Below are 15,040 nucleotides of genomic sequence, written 5' to 3'. Positions count from 1 at the left end.
CGGGGCCACCGTCCCCACCCTAGTCTTCCGGCTTGCCTTAAACGCCCACGCGTCCTTGCGCAAGCGGGAGGCGGGCTCAAGTCAAGCTCGAGGCGCCCATTGGCTGTGCTGTGTCGAGGGAGGTGGGGCGAGGCCTCCGTGTGACGTCAGGACGCTGCGGTCAGAACGTCGAAGCCTAAGGAAGACAAGAACCAGCCGGGTCGCGAGCAGTTCTGCGGCCGTGTCGCTGTCGCCTTGGGCCGCTGCCGACGATTCTAGGGGACAAACTGCTGAGGTGGGTGTGGGGAGCGGTGGGCGGTCGGGCGGGGACGGCGTTTCCTTCCGGCCCTCCACCCAGCGGGTCCTGAGGCCTAGGTCGGCCGTCGCACCAACGGACGCCGCGCGCGAGCGACGACAGGGTGTGGCGGGCCCGGGAGGCCACTGCGCTTGCGCACCCTGGCGCTTGCGCGGTCGGCCTCGGCTCCCCGCCCCCGCCCTCGGAATTTCTGGGCCCCGAGCGCCCCCCTCCCTCAATCCCCATTGACCGGGCTGTTCCACCGGGAGGATGGCGTTGCCCCGGGCGACGCGCGGTCCCGGCACCTTATTTCCGCCCCCCCCCCGGAGACGCGGTGCGCACGCGCGGCACGGCCGGGGCAGTGGCTCTGGAGCCGGTCGCCGGGATCTGGACGGGCTCTTTCTTCACCTGACGCCTTAGCCCCCTCCGGGCCTGCGGGATGGCCAGGTGCCCCTCGTGGCCGGTGCCGGTCAGACCAGCCCAGGACCCTCCGAGCCTCCCTCCCCCACCCCAGGCCTTACTCCCACCCTCCTTTCTGTCTCGGGCCTCCCTCATTCGCTGTGCCCGCTCACTGTCCCCACTCATCACCTCCTGCCCCTCCCCCCGCCGCCCAATCTCTTTCCTCTTTCAGATTTTTCTTAGGGCTTCTTCCAACTCCAGATTGCTGTTCCTGTCCCCTCCCTTCTTGTGGGACTGTGGGGTTCTCCAGCGGAGACTCGCCTTTGAGCCCCCTATACTTCTCAGCCCCTCGAGTTTTGCCCCCAAGGCACCCCCTTCACTTTCGTGCAGTCTTTTCTACTCCAGTCTTAGTTTCCTGAAGACGTTCTGGACGTTTTCAGGCATCTCCAAAGCTTTCTCTCCAGACCGCAACAGGGGATCGCCTCTTCTGGCCGCTGTTAGGAACCGCTTATATAGGCTTGTCCTCTGACCTTGGGGACTTCTCTGACTTCAGGCTCCCTGAAAGCTTTCTGAGAGCACGTTCCTTCATTTTAGCGCCCCCCCCCCGACCCCCCACCATCGTGGGCATCCTCCACTTCTCCCTGTTTCTTGGAGTAACTTACAGAAGCCCCCTTTCTCTCAGATATTTTTTTTTCCATCTGTTCTCTGGAGTTCTCTCTAGGTTCCCATAGATGCTTCCCTGTTTGCAGCCTGAAGAGTTATGTAGACCTTGTTTTTCCAAGCATCCTTTTTCTTCTGCTGCTTCTCAGAAGCTGTCTTCCTCTCTGGATTTCTTTTCAGCCCTTACCCGAGGCCCCCCCCCCCCGCCCGCTGGACCTTTCTTCCGTCTCAGGGTTTCCCTCGAGTCTTCCCTTTTCCCATGTGGGTTTCAGGCACTCCTCTTTCCCTTTGGGAAATTTCTTCAGACTTCCCTGTTTTCAAATCCTTCATTTTCCAGCCAGAACACTGCAGGGTGGTGGAGATCTTCCCTCACACAGAAGCCCTTTGATTCCACACCCAGAATTCTCTCCTAACTTCTCAGACGCTCCTTTTGTGCCGGGCTCCTTGTGAGCCCGGCTCCTCCAGTCCCCCACTTTGTGACTTCTTTCTTGCGTCTTCGCAAGTCTCTCTAACTCCTCTTTTTCTCATAGACGGTGAAAAAGCAGTCTGGCTCCTGAGGTCCACCCCTTATGCCCCAAGGTCCAGATGGCGGCCAACGTGGGTGATCAACGTAGCACGGATTGGTTAGTGTGGCTGGAGGGGCGGAGGCCAGAGGGGAGGGCGAGAGGAAGCAAGAGCCAGTGTTGTCCTCAGGGACGGCAGCGCACACAGTGTGGTGGAGTGGGGATGAGGGCCTCTTCTGGCCACCAGGGTCAGGGAAGCATTGGGTTGCAGGGTGGAGAGGGTCGGGTCTTCACCTCTCTGAGCACTGTTTTAAATTCACAGTACGGTGCTTATTTCATAAAACTGCAAGAATTCATTCAGTGAGCTGTGATTAAGGGGCAGACTCCAACGCCTCAAATACTTGTGTGTTTCTGCTAATACCTGGTCTTTTCCAAAACAGCGTGATCATGACTTGCTGGCTGGGGAGGTGTCAGCCAGAACTGACCAACGAAACATTTAGGCCTACTAGGCACCAGATGCTATGTTAACTTCTGTGGGTACTGGTAATCTTTTTGTCTGATTTGTAAGAACTGCTGTGTGGTAGGCACCTGTAGCGCCTTGGGTCTCTAATCTATCTCTCACAGAAAGGTGTGACGCAGAAACTAGGTGTCGGCGTATTACGATGAAAGTATATTCTGGATTAAAAAAAAACCTTGGCTCCAGTAGGTGGTGCGAGGGAGATCTAGGACTCAAGCCCGGGTATGTGCCTACCTCCACCTTGCCCACTGTGCACAGGGAAAAGAGAGACGACCGGTGTCCCTTCTCTTGCAGGTCCTCTCAGTACAGCATGGTGGCCGGGGCAGGCAGAGAGAATGGCATGGAGACTCCTATGCATGAGAACCCGGAGTGGGAGAAGGCCCGCCAGGCTCTGGCCAGCATCAGCAAAGCAGGAGCTGCCGGCAGCTCCACCAAGGCCAGCAGCAACGGGCCCGTGGCCAGCGCACAAGTGAGGAGGCACACAGTGCCTGGGTAGCCTGTGGGGGGGTTGCTAGGGGAGGGACACGCTTGGTATTCTCTGGTATCACGAGGACAGGGCGCCCCGAAGATGTCCTGGGAGCCTTCAGGTGAGGGGGACAAAGTGTGTTCTGCTTGGAGAGCTTAGGGCACCTCACGGTCCTCGTCCTAGGGGATCCAGCCTGAAGAGGGGAATGTGTCCAGGGTCTCCGAGGTGACCCATGATCATTGGCAGGGGCCGTGGCTCTCTGGAGAGAGGCGGACCCAGTGTCGCTCCTTCGCTCTTAACCGCTGTCGTCCGGGCTCCTTTTGGGGGGCTGCAGGGCCTGTGGGCTCTTGCTGCCGATGCTCATGGCGTGTGTCCCTCTCCGCAGTACGTGTCACAGGCAGAAGCCTCGGCTCTGCAGCAGCAGCAGTACTACCAGTGGTACCAGCAGTATAACTACGCCTACCCTTACAGCTACTACTACCCCATGGTGAGTGCCCAGCCCGGCGGGGCAGATGCCGCGCTGGGGTGCGGGAGAGGTGTCGGGACGGGGGCCAGGGCCAGCCGGCGGCCCGAAGCCAGCAACGACAAATTCTGGAAAATCTTCCGCTGGCGCGTTGCCCACAAGATCAAGTTCAGGGTGCCTCCTGGGACCTGCCTCCCCTGCTTCTGGCCGCTTCCGTCCCCACGCTCGTTCCACCGCTGCGCAGAGACCTCCTGGGTCTTTCATGCTCGACGTGCACCTGTGCTCTGTTTTAGCTCTCTTCCCACGTTCCCGTGCCTGTCTGCATCCTCGCCTTGCCGAGGGCTGCCCAGGTCGTGCCTCACAGAGCCCCGTCCTCTGGCAGACTTGAGTAGTTAGAGCAGTTCCACCCACCCCTGCCCCACATCTTCCCTGGGCCTTTTTTTCTTTCATGGTGCTTACTGCTGGACACGCTACGTATTTGCCTGTGATGACTGCACCTGTTTTGAGCGCGGGCTTCATTAGAGCATGGTTTTTTATTTATTTACTCTTTTGGGGGGGCTCTGTTGTGCTTAGAAAAGTTGGTGCTCAGTAAATATTTTCTATAATGGAATGGGCTCGATCGAGGTTCCCATTTTATTTTAGTTTTCTTTAAGAGAATTGGGTGCCTTTATGCAGCGGAAAGGAAGAAATAGAAAGGGGAAGTGGGGCATCACAGATTGCGTGTGGCTCCCCAGCGGGCAGGATGACCGGGACGGCACCGTGCCTGCGCTGACCCTTCTTTCCGTGCCTTTGCAGAGCATGTACCAGAGCTACGGCTCCCCCTCCCAGTACGGCGTGGCCAGCTCCTATGGCTCCGCCACCCCCCAGCAGCCATCGGCACCCCAGCACCAGGGGACTCTGAACCAGGTAATGCCCGTACCCGGCTCCTCGGAATGTTGAAGAAGGGGAGTACAGTTTTTCTGAGCGGGCGAGCAGCGGGCACACCTGCATCATTTAAGCCACTCGCCCCCTGCCTTCTCTCCTGCCGGGCAACTCCTCATCTGATAACGAGGAGGGCAAAGTGTAGCTTTTGAAAGGGAGGGTCTAGGGCTTGGGCACGGCCTGGGGCCTGGGGCCGGGTGCTGGGGCGGTGGCGGGAGCAGTGTGCAGCGTGGCGGCCCATCTTCCTGATTTCCGCCCAGCGCGTGCACACATACCTGCACAGCCACATCCTCAGTCTGGCCTTGGCATTTGGCGTGCGGTGGGGAGTGTGGAGCTGGTGCTGGGGAGGTGCGTGGGCCTGGCCCGGAACCCCAGCTGCCCCTCCGGTGGGGTCGTTATGAGCCACGTGATACCTCTGCATCTCTGCCAGGCCTGTCATTTCCTCACAGAGCTCCCATGAGTGTGTGTAATCACTTCTGTGCTTTGACTGGCACGCGGGATATGCTCAGACGGGAACCACCGGGTGATGCACTGTTGGGCCAGTGCTCACATGGCGGTGGGCTGCAGGGTTTAATGTCTACTGCTGCCATTCAACAGCTGGGGGCCAGAGGAGAGCAGCTCCGGGTCTGAGCCTGAGCCTTGTCAGCTGTCTGCGGGCTCGGGACAGCGAGGTGCGGGAGGGTCGTGGCACAGGGTTGAGGGCTGAGTGGTGCTGTGATCGTGCAGGGCAGTGTGAGGGCCGGCACAGAGGCCTCTGCTCCCGTCCTCAGTGCCTGCTTCCTCCGCCAGCCCCCAGTCCCCGGCATGGAAGAAAGCATGTCCTACCAGGCACCCCCTCAGCAGCTGCCGGCAGCCCAGCCCCCTCAGCCCTCCAACACCCCTCACGGGGCTCATACTCTGAACAGCGGCCCCCAGCCTGGAACAGCCCCTGCCACACAGCACAGCCAGGCAGGGCCCGCCTCCGGCCAGGCCTATGGGCCACACACCTACTCTGAGCCTGCCAAGCCCAAGAAGGGCCAACAGCTGTGGAACCGGATGAAGCGTAAGTCGGCGGTAGACTTTGGAGAGGAGAGCCCGCGGGGTCCAGAAGTAGGCGTGGGGTGCATGGTGTGCTGGTCCGTCCTGGGCTGTTGGGCACCCCCAGGCTTTGGGTGCAGGTGACCCGGAGCTGGGCGCCTCCCGTTCCTGGGGCTGGGGCGGTCTGAGGTGGGCCGGGGTGAGGCCTAACTCTGCTTTTGCGGTCCCCACAGCAGCCCCTGGGACTGGCGGTCTCAAGTTCAACATTCAGAAACGGCCCTTTGCTGTCACCAGCCAGAGCTTCAGCTCCACCTCAGAGGGTCAGCACGGCAGCTTCGGCCCCCAGCCGAACCCGGAAAAAGCCCAGAACCACCGGTGAGGGCCGCCTCCTCGCTGCTGTCCCCGCTCCCTCGCCTCTGGTCCGCCGGTGCGCTCTGCACCCAGACTCCGTCGGCTCCTCCAGAAATGGGGTGGGGTCCTCCTTCCCTCTTGGCTGCCATGAGCGGGAAGTGAGAGGGGAGAGAAGACACTTGAACCGTGTCTGGCACGTGTCAGCTCTGCAAGCGGCGGCGATGACGGAGTCTGTCGCGCTGTGGGGTGCTGCCCGGCTGAGCCCCACGTGTGCCCCTTCCCAGGGGGAGCCTGTCCGGGAAGCCCGACGATTGGCCGCAGGACATGAAGGAGTATGTGGAGCGCTGCTTCACTGCCTGCGAGTCGGAGGAGGACAAGGACCGGACCGAGAAGCTGCTCAAGGAGCTGCTGCAGGCCCGGCTGCAGGACGGCTCCGCCTACACCATCGACTGGAGCCGGGAGCCCCTCCCCGGGTTAGTCCGGGCAGGGGGTGCGGCTAAGGGCGGTTCTGGGTGCCGGAGCGGAGACCCGCAGACCTGGGTCCCCGGAGCCCTGAGAATGAGCCGGGAGGTCGGACCCCGGGGTGGAAGGCCAGGAGGGGAGAGCTGAGGCGCAGGCGCTGCCTGGGGATGAGATCCTGGGTGGGAGGGAGGTCCTGCGGGCTCCCGGGCGCCTGGTGCTCAGCAGCGGAGAGCACTCTAGACAGAGGAAGCCTGGGGTTTGCCTCCTGGTTTTGCAGTGTGTTAGCTGAGTCGCCTGGGTAAGTTCCTTTCCCGCCTGAGGTGGTGTGTCCCTGGGGTGGCCGGCAGATGCTGGGGACGGTGGGGGCACTGGGTTGGTGATGCCCTGCCCTGCTATATCCTCAGGCTGACCCGGGAGCCTGTGGCTGAGAGTCCCAAGAAGAAGCGGTGGGAGGCCCCTAGCAGCCTACATCCTCCCAGGGGGGCAGGCTCAGCGACAAGGGGCGGGGGTGCCCAGTCCCAGCGAGGGACACCGGGGGCTGGGGGTGCTGGCCGAGCCCGGGGCAGCAGCTTCGCCAAGTTTGGCAACCGCAATGTCTTCATGAAGGACAACAGCTCCTCCTCCAGCACGGACTCGCGCTCCCGTTCCTCCTCCCGGTCCCCCACCCGCCACTTCCGCAGAAGGTGCGAGGACTTGGGGATGGGAGGCGGGGCTCGGGGCTTGTGGGGAAGCAGCCGTTTCAGGCCTCACCTTCCTGCTTCTTCTGTGCAGTGACTCCCACTCGGATTCAGACAGTTCTTACTCAGGGAATGAGTGTCACCCTGTGGGTCGCCGGAACCCACCCCCTAAGGGCCGAGGAGGTCGGGGGGCCCACATGGATCGAGGCCGAGGCAGGGCGCAGCGTGGGAAGAGGTGAGACTTGGGTCAGGTGGCGGGGGGGGGGGGGTGGTGCAGCGCCAAGATCCGGGTTCCTGGGAGGAAGAGGGCTGTGTTCTTGGGGAGTATCGGGCGAGGCAGCCGGTGACCTTGGCCGCATTCACTCGTGACCTCTCTCCCAGGCATGACCTGGCTCCCACCAAGCGCAGCCGGAAAAAGATGGCTGCGCTGGAGTGCGAGGACCCTGAGCGTGAGCTGAAGAAGCAGAAGCGGGCTGCCCGCTTCCAGCACGGACACTCCCGCCGCCTGCGCCTCGAGCCCCTGGTGCTGCACATGGGCAGCCTGGAGAGCAGCGGCGCGGACCCCGACTGGCAGGAGCTACAGATCGTGGGCACCTGCCCTGACATCACCAAGCACTACCTGCGCCTCACCTGTGCTCCCGACCCGTCCACTGTGCGCCCTGTGGCAGTAAGTGCCTGGGAGGGGCCGGTCCCCCTGCGGGGCCACCGCCGGCACAGGGGGCTGTGGGTGGCGGCAGGAGCCTGTGGCTGCGCAGGGACGTGCTCTGGAGCCTGGGTCCCGGTCACGTGGCCTCCTCGGGAGACTTCCTCGGCTCTGAGCAGCCGTCTCCTGCTGAGGAGGCAGGGGGAGGGAAGCCGCCTCCCCAGGCCAGCGCTTTGGGAGACGGGTGATCGTGCCACTGTGCTCTCTGCTGGGCAGCGGCAGCGTGGCTGACCCTGTGCCCAGGGTACATGCTGATGTGGGCAGCTGGGGCTCGGGAGCTGGCACTCTTGCCGAGTGTTTTGGGTTCCTTATGAAGTTGGTAGCAAGATGCTAAGTGGCTTTGATGTTGTACTTTTTTTCTTATACACGGAGTTTAAGAAATTGTAATGGGTGGGGCGCCTGGGTGGCTCAGTCGGTTGAGCGTCTGAATTTGGCTTGGGTCATGATCTCGCGGTTTGTGAGTTCAAGCCCCGCATCGGGCTCTGGTGCTGACAGCCTGGAGCCTGCTCTGGGTTCTGTGTCCCCCTTTCTCTCCACCCCACCCCTGCTTGTGCTTTGCCTCTCTCTGTCTTTCAAAAATGAATAAACGTTAAAAAAAACAAAAAAGAAGTAACGGGTGTTAGTTATAGCCTTGCTCACCTTGCTAAAAGCACACTGAGCCTTAACTTGGATCCCTTCCCAGGTTTTGAAAAAGTCACTGTGCATGGTCAAGTCCCACTGGAAAGAGAAACAGGACTACGCCTTTGCCTGCGAGCAGATGAAGTCGATTCGGCAGGACCTGACGGTGAGGGGGGTGCTGGGAGGGCCTTGCCGTGGTGAGTCCTGGCCTGCCCTGGCCTCACCGCTCCCCCCTGCTGTTCCAGGTGCAAGGCGTGCGGACAGAGTTCACGGTGGAGGTGTATGAGACGCACGCCCGCATCGCCTTGGAGAAGGTGAGTGGGGTGCCGGGGCCCTCTCGGGCTCTTTGGGGCTCCCTGTCCTGGCCTCACTCTCTTTCTCGTTCTCTGCGCCCGGGGCTCCAGGGCGATCACGAGGAGTTCAACCAGTGCCAGACGCAGCTCAAGTCGCTGTACGCCGAGAACCTACCCGGCAACGTGGGCGAGTTCACTGCCTACCGGGTCCTCTACTACATCTTCACCAAGAACTCAGGAGGTGGGAGGCGCCGCCTGCAGGTCGGGCTGGCCCCAGACCCCCAGGGTTGGGTGCTGCTGACCTCATTTGTCTCGGGCCCCAGACATCACCACGGAGCTGGCGTACCTGACTCGGGAACTGAAGGCAGACCCTTGCGTGGCCCACGCCTTGGCATTGAGGGCAGCCTGGGCTCTGGGCAACTACCACCGCTTCTTCCGGCTCTACTCTCACGCACCCTGCATGTCCGGGTACCTGGTGGACAAGTTTGCAGACCGGGAGCGCAGAGCTGCCCTCAAGGCGATGATCAAAACGTATGTGAAGCTGGGTTCTCTCCCTGCCCCCTCTTCTCTGCCGGCCCCGCCGCCGCCCACCCCTTCTCCCCTCTGCCCTCCGCACCCTCCTGGGCTCCTATCCCCGGGCCTGTGGTCCTCTCTGCCCGTCTCTTCTTTCCACATACGCTCTGCTCCCCAGTCCCTCCTGCTTCCCTTCACTCAGTTCGCCCTCTGCGTCTCCTGTGTCCCCCACTCTGTCTCGCTGCTCCAGGGCGCCCTTTGCACCCCTCTGAGTCTCTGTTTCTCCTGCTCACGTCACCCCGGACCCTGGTTTGTCTTCTTGCTCTGGGCTCTTGGTTTCCTTCCTCCGAGGTCTCTGTTCACCTTTGAAGGCTCTCCCGTCACTGAGCTCCCACTCGGTAGAGACAGACTAGGAAGGACGGCCCTGCTCTTGGTAGCCTCTGATCTAATGGGACGAGACCCCGTTTGTTTCTGAGCTCCTTGAAGAGTGCAGAGTGTTTAGGGAGACCCGTGTGATTCGGGGGCAAGCCAGGTCAGGGCGGTTCTCTGTTCAATAGATGTCACTGGTGCCGTGTGTGTGCGCGTGCGTGCTTGTGCTGGGGAACCTGTGGTCAGGGCGCGGAGATGCCTCTGGGCGACATGGGGCCAGATCAGGAGACATTTGTTGTTGTCACAACTAGGGGGTGCTACTGGTGTCTAGTGGGTAGAGCCTCTTGTAGTGCCCAGGATGCCCCATGACGGAGAATTACCCGGCCCCAGTGTCAGTCTTGCCAGGGTTGAAAACCCTTGGTCAGAGGTTGGTAGGTCCAAGGGGCCGCATCCATTAGCGTAGCCACAGGGATGGTGTGGAGATGAGGGGAGACAGTCACCCTGAAATTAGGAGATGCACACATTCCGGGATCCAGTTCGGGTCCAGAAGATTTGAGGCAGAGCGGAGCCAGGGCAGAGGCCACAGAAGGAGAGACAAGGATGTGGGGTAGAGACACGGAGGCGGCAGGAAACACAGGACACGGTTGCGTACCCAGGGGTGATGGGGAGGTGGTATGTCTGGAGGCCCCGGGGGCTGTCCCTCCGTCTGCCCTCTGCAGCGGGACAGCCATTCCCAGGGTGTCACGCGGGCAGGCTGGGCCTGGGAGCAGGGGTCCTGGCCTCTCACTGGCCAGACGCTCTCTCTCACCCCTTCCTTACTCCCTGGCAGACACGTCCCTCCCTCCCAGAGCCTCCAGAACCAAGTCCTGGCAGGGCGTGCGGGAGGCCAGCTCAGATGTGGGGAGAAATAGGCCGTCTCGTGCCCCCCGTGGCTATCAAGGGCCACCATGCGGCATGGGCGTGAGGCATCTGTCCTCTCTGCCGCTTGCTCCCTGTGCGATTTGGAGCTCCGGGTTCGTTCGTGTGTGTTTGTAAAGGGTAGGGGTGACACGGTTTCTGGGAGCGAGCTCAGCCAGTTCACAGCCGTTTTCTGGAACGTGCCAAGTCTCTTGTGTGCAACTGCAAGTGACTGTTGCCAGTGTGCAAGGGTGTAGTGGGGGTTGACCCTGTGCCCAGGGTTCCCGAGGCACTTAGACCCAGGCAGGGCGGGTTCCCCAGAATAGCTGTCAGACCTGCCACCCGTGCCCGTGCCCGTGCCCGTGCCCTCGGGTCACTCCCTCTGCCTGGCCCCTGCCCTTGGGCCAAAGTGGGCCCTCTTCTGAGGGCCTGCTCAGGCCCTTGAGCAGCGGAGGAGCCAGCTGGGCCCTTCCCTCCCATCCCCTCTCCTGGGTCCCCCCGTACAGGTAAGTGAGGGTGAAGGGGGGCACAACTGGGGCTGGGGCCACCACCCCTGCCCCGGGCCCCCCCAAGCCCCTGGAGGTGGGGAGGTCGGGCGGGGGTGGTGATGAGAGGTCAGCAGGTAATGTGCCGAGGAAGCCCTTTGGGTGCCCGAAGGGGGGGCACCCACTGCCTGCTCGTGGGGCCCTCCCCTGCCCGCCGCCCGCCTCATCACATTCTCCTCTTGTCTCCGTAGCTTCCGCCCTGCGCTGCCAGTCTCCTACCTGCAGGCCGAGCTGGCCTTCGAGGGCGAGGCCGCCTGCCGGGCCTTCCTAGAGCCCCTGGGCCTGGCCTACACGGGCCCGGACAACGCCAGCATCGACTGCCGCCTCAGCCTGGCGCAGCTATCAGCCTTCTGAGCACCAGCGCGGATGGGGGCGGGGTGGGGGCAGGGCTGTGGCTCCCCAGCGCCGCCTTTGCCGTTTTGTTTTTGAGCCATGGACTTGGGTTGTAAATTAATTCACGGGGAGCGGGCTCCAGGAAGAGCCGTCATCCCTGTCCCCGTTTTCCCACCGGGGAGTCTGTACAGAGATTTTTTTCTACATTTTTATTTTTTGTCTCAGAGGGACGGGACTGGGGGAGGAGGGGGTGGGACAGCGGAGGGCTGGGGGCATGGTCTGTAGGCTGCTCTGTGTCCACCTGCACCTCTACTAATGCTGTCTCAGTGTTTTCTCTCTCTCTCTCTCGAGCTTGTACTCCGGTACCGACCTGGCACCCTGGCCCATCCCATGCCGGGGGGGCCGGAAGAAGACAGGCCGCTCCGCCCGTGCCCGCCTGTGGCGGGGGCACCAGCACACCAGCCCGCCTCCTGCCCCCCGCCCGCCTCACCACAGACTCTTGTTGCCCAGCCCTCCGGGGCCTCAGTGTTTGGGGCTAGGGGAGCCGCGTAGAGACTGTGCCCCACCCTCAGCCCCCCACGCCAGAAATGCCGCCGCCACGTCCACGCCGCCACTGCACACTGAGGACTCCGGAGGCCATCATCGCGGGACCTCGGCCGGGCCGCCTCGTCTGCAGTTGTATTAAGTTGTCTCCGTGTCCCTCCTCCCTCCACCCCAGTGTTTCTTCTGGTTTTTTTTTCCTTCCCTCCCTCCTCCTCCTGCTCCCCACCCTTCTTTGGTTCAGCACAGGTAAAACGGTTACCCTCCCTCCCTCCCTCCCTGCCTTCATGGATCACCAGCTCACGTCATGTTTCCTTCTCTTTTCTTTTTGTGTGTGTTTATTTAAGTTATTTTTCTTCCTCCCCTTTTTCTTTTTGGCCCTCCCCCCTCTTCTGCCATGTAACTGGAGGATGTGCAATGAGTTTGCAAACAGCTGGACTGTCAGGCTGCTTTTTTTCCAGATGTTCCTCCTCTGCCTCCCCTCCCTTCCCTCTCCCCTCCCTTCTCCTTCCTTCATTCTTTTCCTTGGATCACTGAGCACCATTTGGAAGCTTGAGAGAAACCAAAATTAAAGAGAGAGAGAGAGAGAGAGAGCACTTTGTCCCTTCCTGCGTAGACTGGGTCTTCTCTTGTTCTTTAGGGTGGAGATCTGCCTCCCCCAGAGGTCTGAGCAGGGGCGGTCACCCCAGGGGCATCTCAGCCAGGGGCTGGTAGGTATCTCCTGCCCTGCCCACGCGGCACAACCAGAGCTTCCCCAGGGGCTGGCTCCCTAGCTCCTGTCCAGGGATGAGCTTGGGCTCGGGGAGGCAGACTTGAGAACCTTGGGGCACCTTGGCCAAGGTGAGGTGGGGGTGTAGCCCCCCTAGGGGCTGAACTACTCTGAGCCCCTCCGCCTCTAGCCTCTGTCTCAGCACTTGGGCCATATTTTCCAGGGAGGGGCAGGGAGGGGCACAGAGTACGTGGTGCCTCAGGAGAAGCAGGCGCCTAAACCTCACCTGCGGGGGTGCCTGAAGCCCTGGAGCCGAGAGCGCACGTCTCAGTGCACCGAGGGCCGCGGCTACCTCCCCAGGGCCTGCTAGCCTCAGGAGGGCCAGTGTCAGGTGCAGCGCGCCTGCGGGTACCATGAACGCGGCGCACGAGGGCGTGGCTCGGACCAGCTCCTCTTGGGCCCTGGCTACTCTCGCCTGCAGCCCAGGGTCAGTCACCATGAGAGCCACAAAATGCGTGGGGCGGGGCTGGCGAGGCCCCGCGGCCCTGGCCCCAGCGGCCTCTCCGCAGTCCGAGGGCCAGGCCCCAGGACCCCACTCTGCTTTGGTTTCCAGGAAATCTCCCGCGGGCCTTCCCGGGGCAGCCTGGGCCTGCTCCTTCCCGCCCTGTGGCTCCGTGGTCCTGGCTGCGGTGGCTGGCCTCCGCCCCACTTCTAGTTCTGTCCAGTGGGGTGCTCTGTGCTCTTCCACTCGGATGTTGGCAGGGGCGGCACCTACGCCGCCGAGCGCATCCTTTTCGCTGTGTGCGTCCTGGGCCCCGTGGGTGTCTTCACCGACGTGGGCATCCTCGCGGTCACGCGCGTCCTCGCCATCATACGCGTCCTGGGGCCCGTGGGCATCCTCGCTGTCACTCGCATCTCGTGCCCCGTGGGCATCTTCGCAGACATGGGCATCCTCACCTTCGTGCGCGTCCTGGGGCCCATGGGCGTTGTCTTCGGCGACATGGGCATCCTTGCTGTCACGCGTATCCCCAGCCTCAGGGGCGTCTTCGCGGGCACGGGCGTCTTCGCGGGCACGCGCGTCCTCGCCATCATGCACGTCCTGGGGCCCGTGGGCGTCTTCGCCGACATGGGCATCCTCACCGTCGTGCGCGCCCCCGCTGTCGAGCGCGTCCAGGATGGTGGGCCCGCGACCGGCCGCCAAGCCCGAGCCGAAGACGTGGTCTGTACGCGAGGCGCGGTCCCACACGAGGCGGCCCCGGAAGCGGAAGTAGCGCACCCGGTGCTGCGGCACAGCCAGCACGCCGGGTCCCAGCGCCGCCAGCGGCTCGTCCCAGCAGAAGGCGCAGAAGGGCTCCTCGCGCACGCCCAGGAAGCGGTCGACGTAGCCCACAGAGAAGTCGGCCGGGTCGAGGCGCGGGTCCCAGCGGATGCGCTGGATGACGGCCGCCGCCGTGCGCAGCGGCGGTTTTTTGGCCCCGGCCTCGGCCTCGCGGCTAGGCTGTGCCGAGGCCGGCGCCCCGGGGTGGGGCTGGCGGCAGCGGGCGCCGAAGCGGCAGCGGCCCTCCAGGAAGAAGCGGCAGGCCGACGGCGGCGACTCGGGCTCGGCCGCCATGGGAGCGGAGTGCGCCGAGAGCGTCTGCGGGCCGCCGCAGGCCCGGCCGTGACGTCACCCGCCCCCGCCGCCCCGGGAACGGCGCAAGCTCGCTCGCGGAGCCTCCGATCCCGGGCCTGGCGGACCGTTCTCCACGGAGGTGCCCTCAGGCAGTCTGGCCCCCGCCTCCTCCGCGGACCAGCGATTCACGTGTGTGGCCCGCTCCCCGCTCCAAAGGGTTTCACGCTCAGCACCGCCTCCTGGGTGCCGGCCTCCGTCAGTGCCCTCAAGGAACCGGATCCTCCTCCCTCTGCGGCCTCAGCCCAAAAGACTTACCGGTGCGACCCCGCCCCCTCTGGGGCCCCAGGGTGCCCGGCTTCGCCCTCCGCCGCGTCTGCGTGTACAGCCCCGCCTCTTCTAAGTTCTTAGAGAGTCTGGCTCCGCCCCCGCCTGGTGATTTGTATGGAGGTCCCGCCCCCTCAGGGGCCCTCGGGGAGGGGGGGGTGCCTAGGTTCCACCCTTCGCCTAAGAGTTGCAGGTGTTGCCCCGACCAGCTCTGGCCACTCCCGCCTGCAGCGGGACAAGTGGACCCCGGCAGGCTCAAACTAGGTAGCCGTGACATGGGACGCCGCTGTCGCCCTCGAGCCGACGCATCTGGGGCTGGGAGGGTCTCTCCTCCACCAGGACCCAGCCTCTTCCCGGACACTTACCTGTGCGGTCACTCACAGGATAAAGGGCAGCTTCCCCAGGGGGTTCACTGGAGACGCGGGACTGCACTTGGTCCTCTGGAGCGAGTCAGGTGGCCCCCCGGGAGCGACTCAGCAGCCTCCCCTGCAGCGAGTCACGCCGGCCCGGCCGCAAGTCAGGTGCCCCATCCCCCCTCCGGGAGCGAGTCAGCGGCCCCCTCCTGGAGTGAATCAGGTTGCTCCCCGGAGCAAGTCAGGCCAGGCCCTCCGTCAAAATTGATGAATGAACGAGGCTGTGAAAGCCCACACGTGGGGACACCGCCCCTAAAAGGGGCACCGTCTAACCACGCCTCTCCTCTGTTAAAGGGGCCACATCTCACCAGGGCAATCATCCGACCTCGACTTCGGTCCAGTCTTTGCGGGGAATAGAGGTCGAGGTGACACACTTGGCCCTTAAAGGCGCCGGGACCCCATCACGGACACCCCTGCTCCCCCGCCATGTTCCCTTCCTACGTGCAAAATAAACAGGCAGA

At 63.1% G+C, this 15,040-nt stretch overlaps 2 protein-coding genes across 4 annotated transcripts; one reads left to right on the top strand and one right to left on the bottom strand.

Moving 5' to 3' along the window:
• The first annotated feature begins 128 nt into the window (after window positions 1-128).
• LENG8 (leukocyte receptor cluster member 8) lies at window positions 129-12,110 on the top strand. Of its 3 annotated transcripts, XM_045047247.1 has the most exons (16): window positions 129-274; window positions 1,864-1,956; window positions 2,648-2,822; window positions 3,205-3,306; window positions 4,078-4,188; window positions 4,993-5,245; window positions 5,454-5,595; window positions 5,856-6,044; window positions 6,438-6,716; window positions 6,805-6,945; window positions 7,092-7,377; window positions 8,096-8,197; window positions 8,277-8,345; window positions 8,436-8,565; window positions 8,648-8,855; window positions 10,840-12,110. In XM_045047247.1, exons 2-16 carry the CDS (start codon window positions 1,919-1,921, stop codon window positions 11,000-11,002), a joined length of 2,388 nt encoding a protein of 795 aa, XP_044903182.1. In that variant the 5' UTR covers window positions 129-274; window positions 1,864-1,918; the 3' UTR covers window positions 11,003-12,110. The 3 variants fall into 3 exon arrangements, with proteins under 3 accessions (XP_044903182.1, XP_044903180.1, XP_044903181.1); XM_045047245.1 differs by lacking the exon at window positions 10,840-12,110 and having other exon boundaries at window positions 130-274; window positions 8,648-10,013; XM_045047246.1 differs by lacking the exons at window positions 129-274; window positions 10,840-12,110 and adding an exon at window positions 618-721 and having other exon boundaries at window positions 8,648-10,013.
• On the bottom strand, window positions 11,671-14,906 carry LENG9 (leukocyte receptor cluster member 9). The gene has a single exon (XM_011289599.4). The coding sequence runs from the start codon at window positions 13,840-13,842 to the stop codon at window positions 12,202-12,204; it is 1,641 nt and encodes a 546-aa protein (XP_011287901.3). The 5' UTR covers window positions 13,843-14,906; the 3' UTR covers window positions 11,671-12,201.
• Window positions 14,907-15,040: the final 134 nt, after the last annotated feature.

Source organism: Felis catus, chromosome E2, assembly GCF_018350175.1.
Source record: "Felis catus isolate Fca126 chromosome E2, F.catus_Fca126_mat1.0, whole genome shotgun sequence".
Classification (NCBI taxonomy): domain Eukaryota; kingdom Metazoa; phylum Chordata; class Mammalia; order Carnivora; family Felidae; genus Felis; species Felis catus.
Note: the sequence above shows the minus strand (reverse complement) of the source record. Positions and strands in the feature narration are given on the sequence as shown.

Coding starts and splice junctions, on each gene's coding strand:
- LENG8 (XM_045047245.1), top strand. CDS start 1,919: ATGGCGGCCAACGTGGGTGATCAACGTAGCACGGATTG. Junction 1,957..2,647: donor GATCAACGTAGCACGGATTG/GTTAGTGTGGCT, acceptor CTTCTCTTGCAG/GTCCTCTCAGTACAGCATGG. Junction 6,946..7,091: donor AGGGCGCAGCGTGGGAAGAG/GTGAGACTTGGG, acceptor CCTCTCTCCCAG/GCATGACCTGGCTCCCACCA.
- LENG9 (XM_011289599.4), bottom strand. CDS start 13,842: ATGGCGGCCGAGCCCGAGTCGCCGCCGTCGGCCTGCCGCTTCTTCCTG.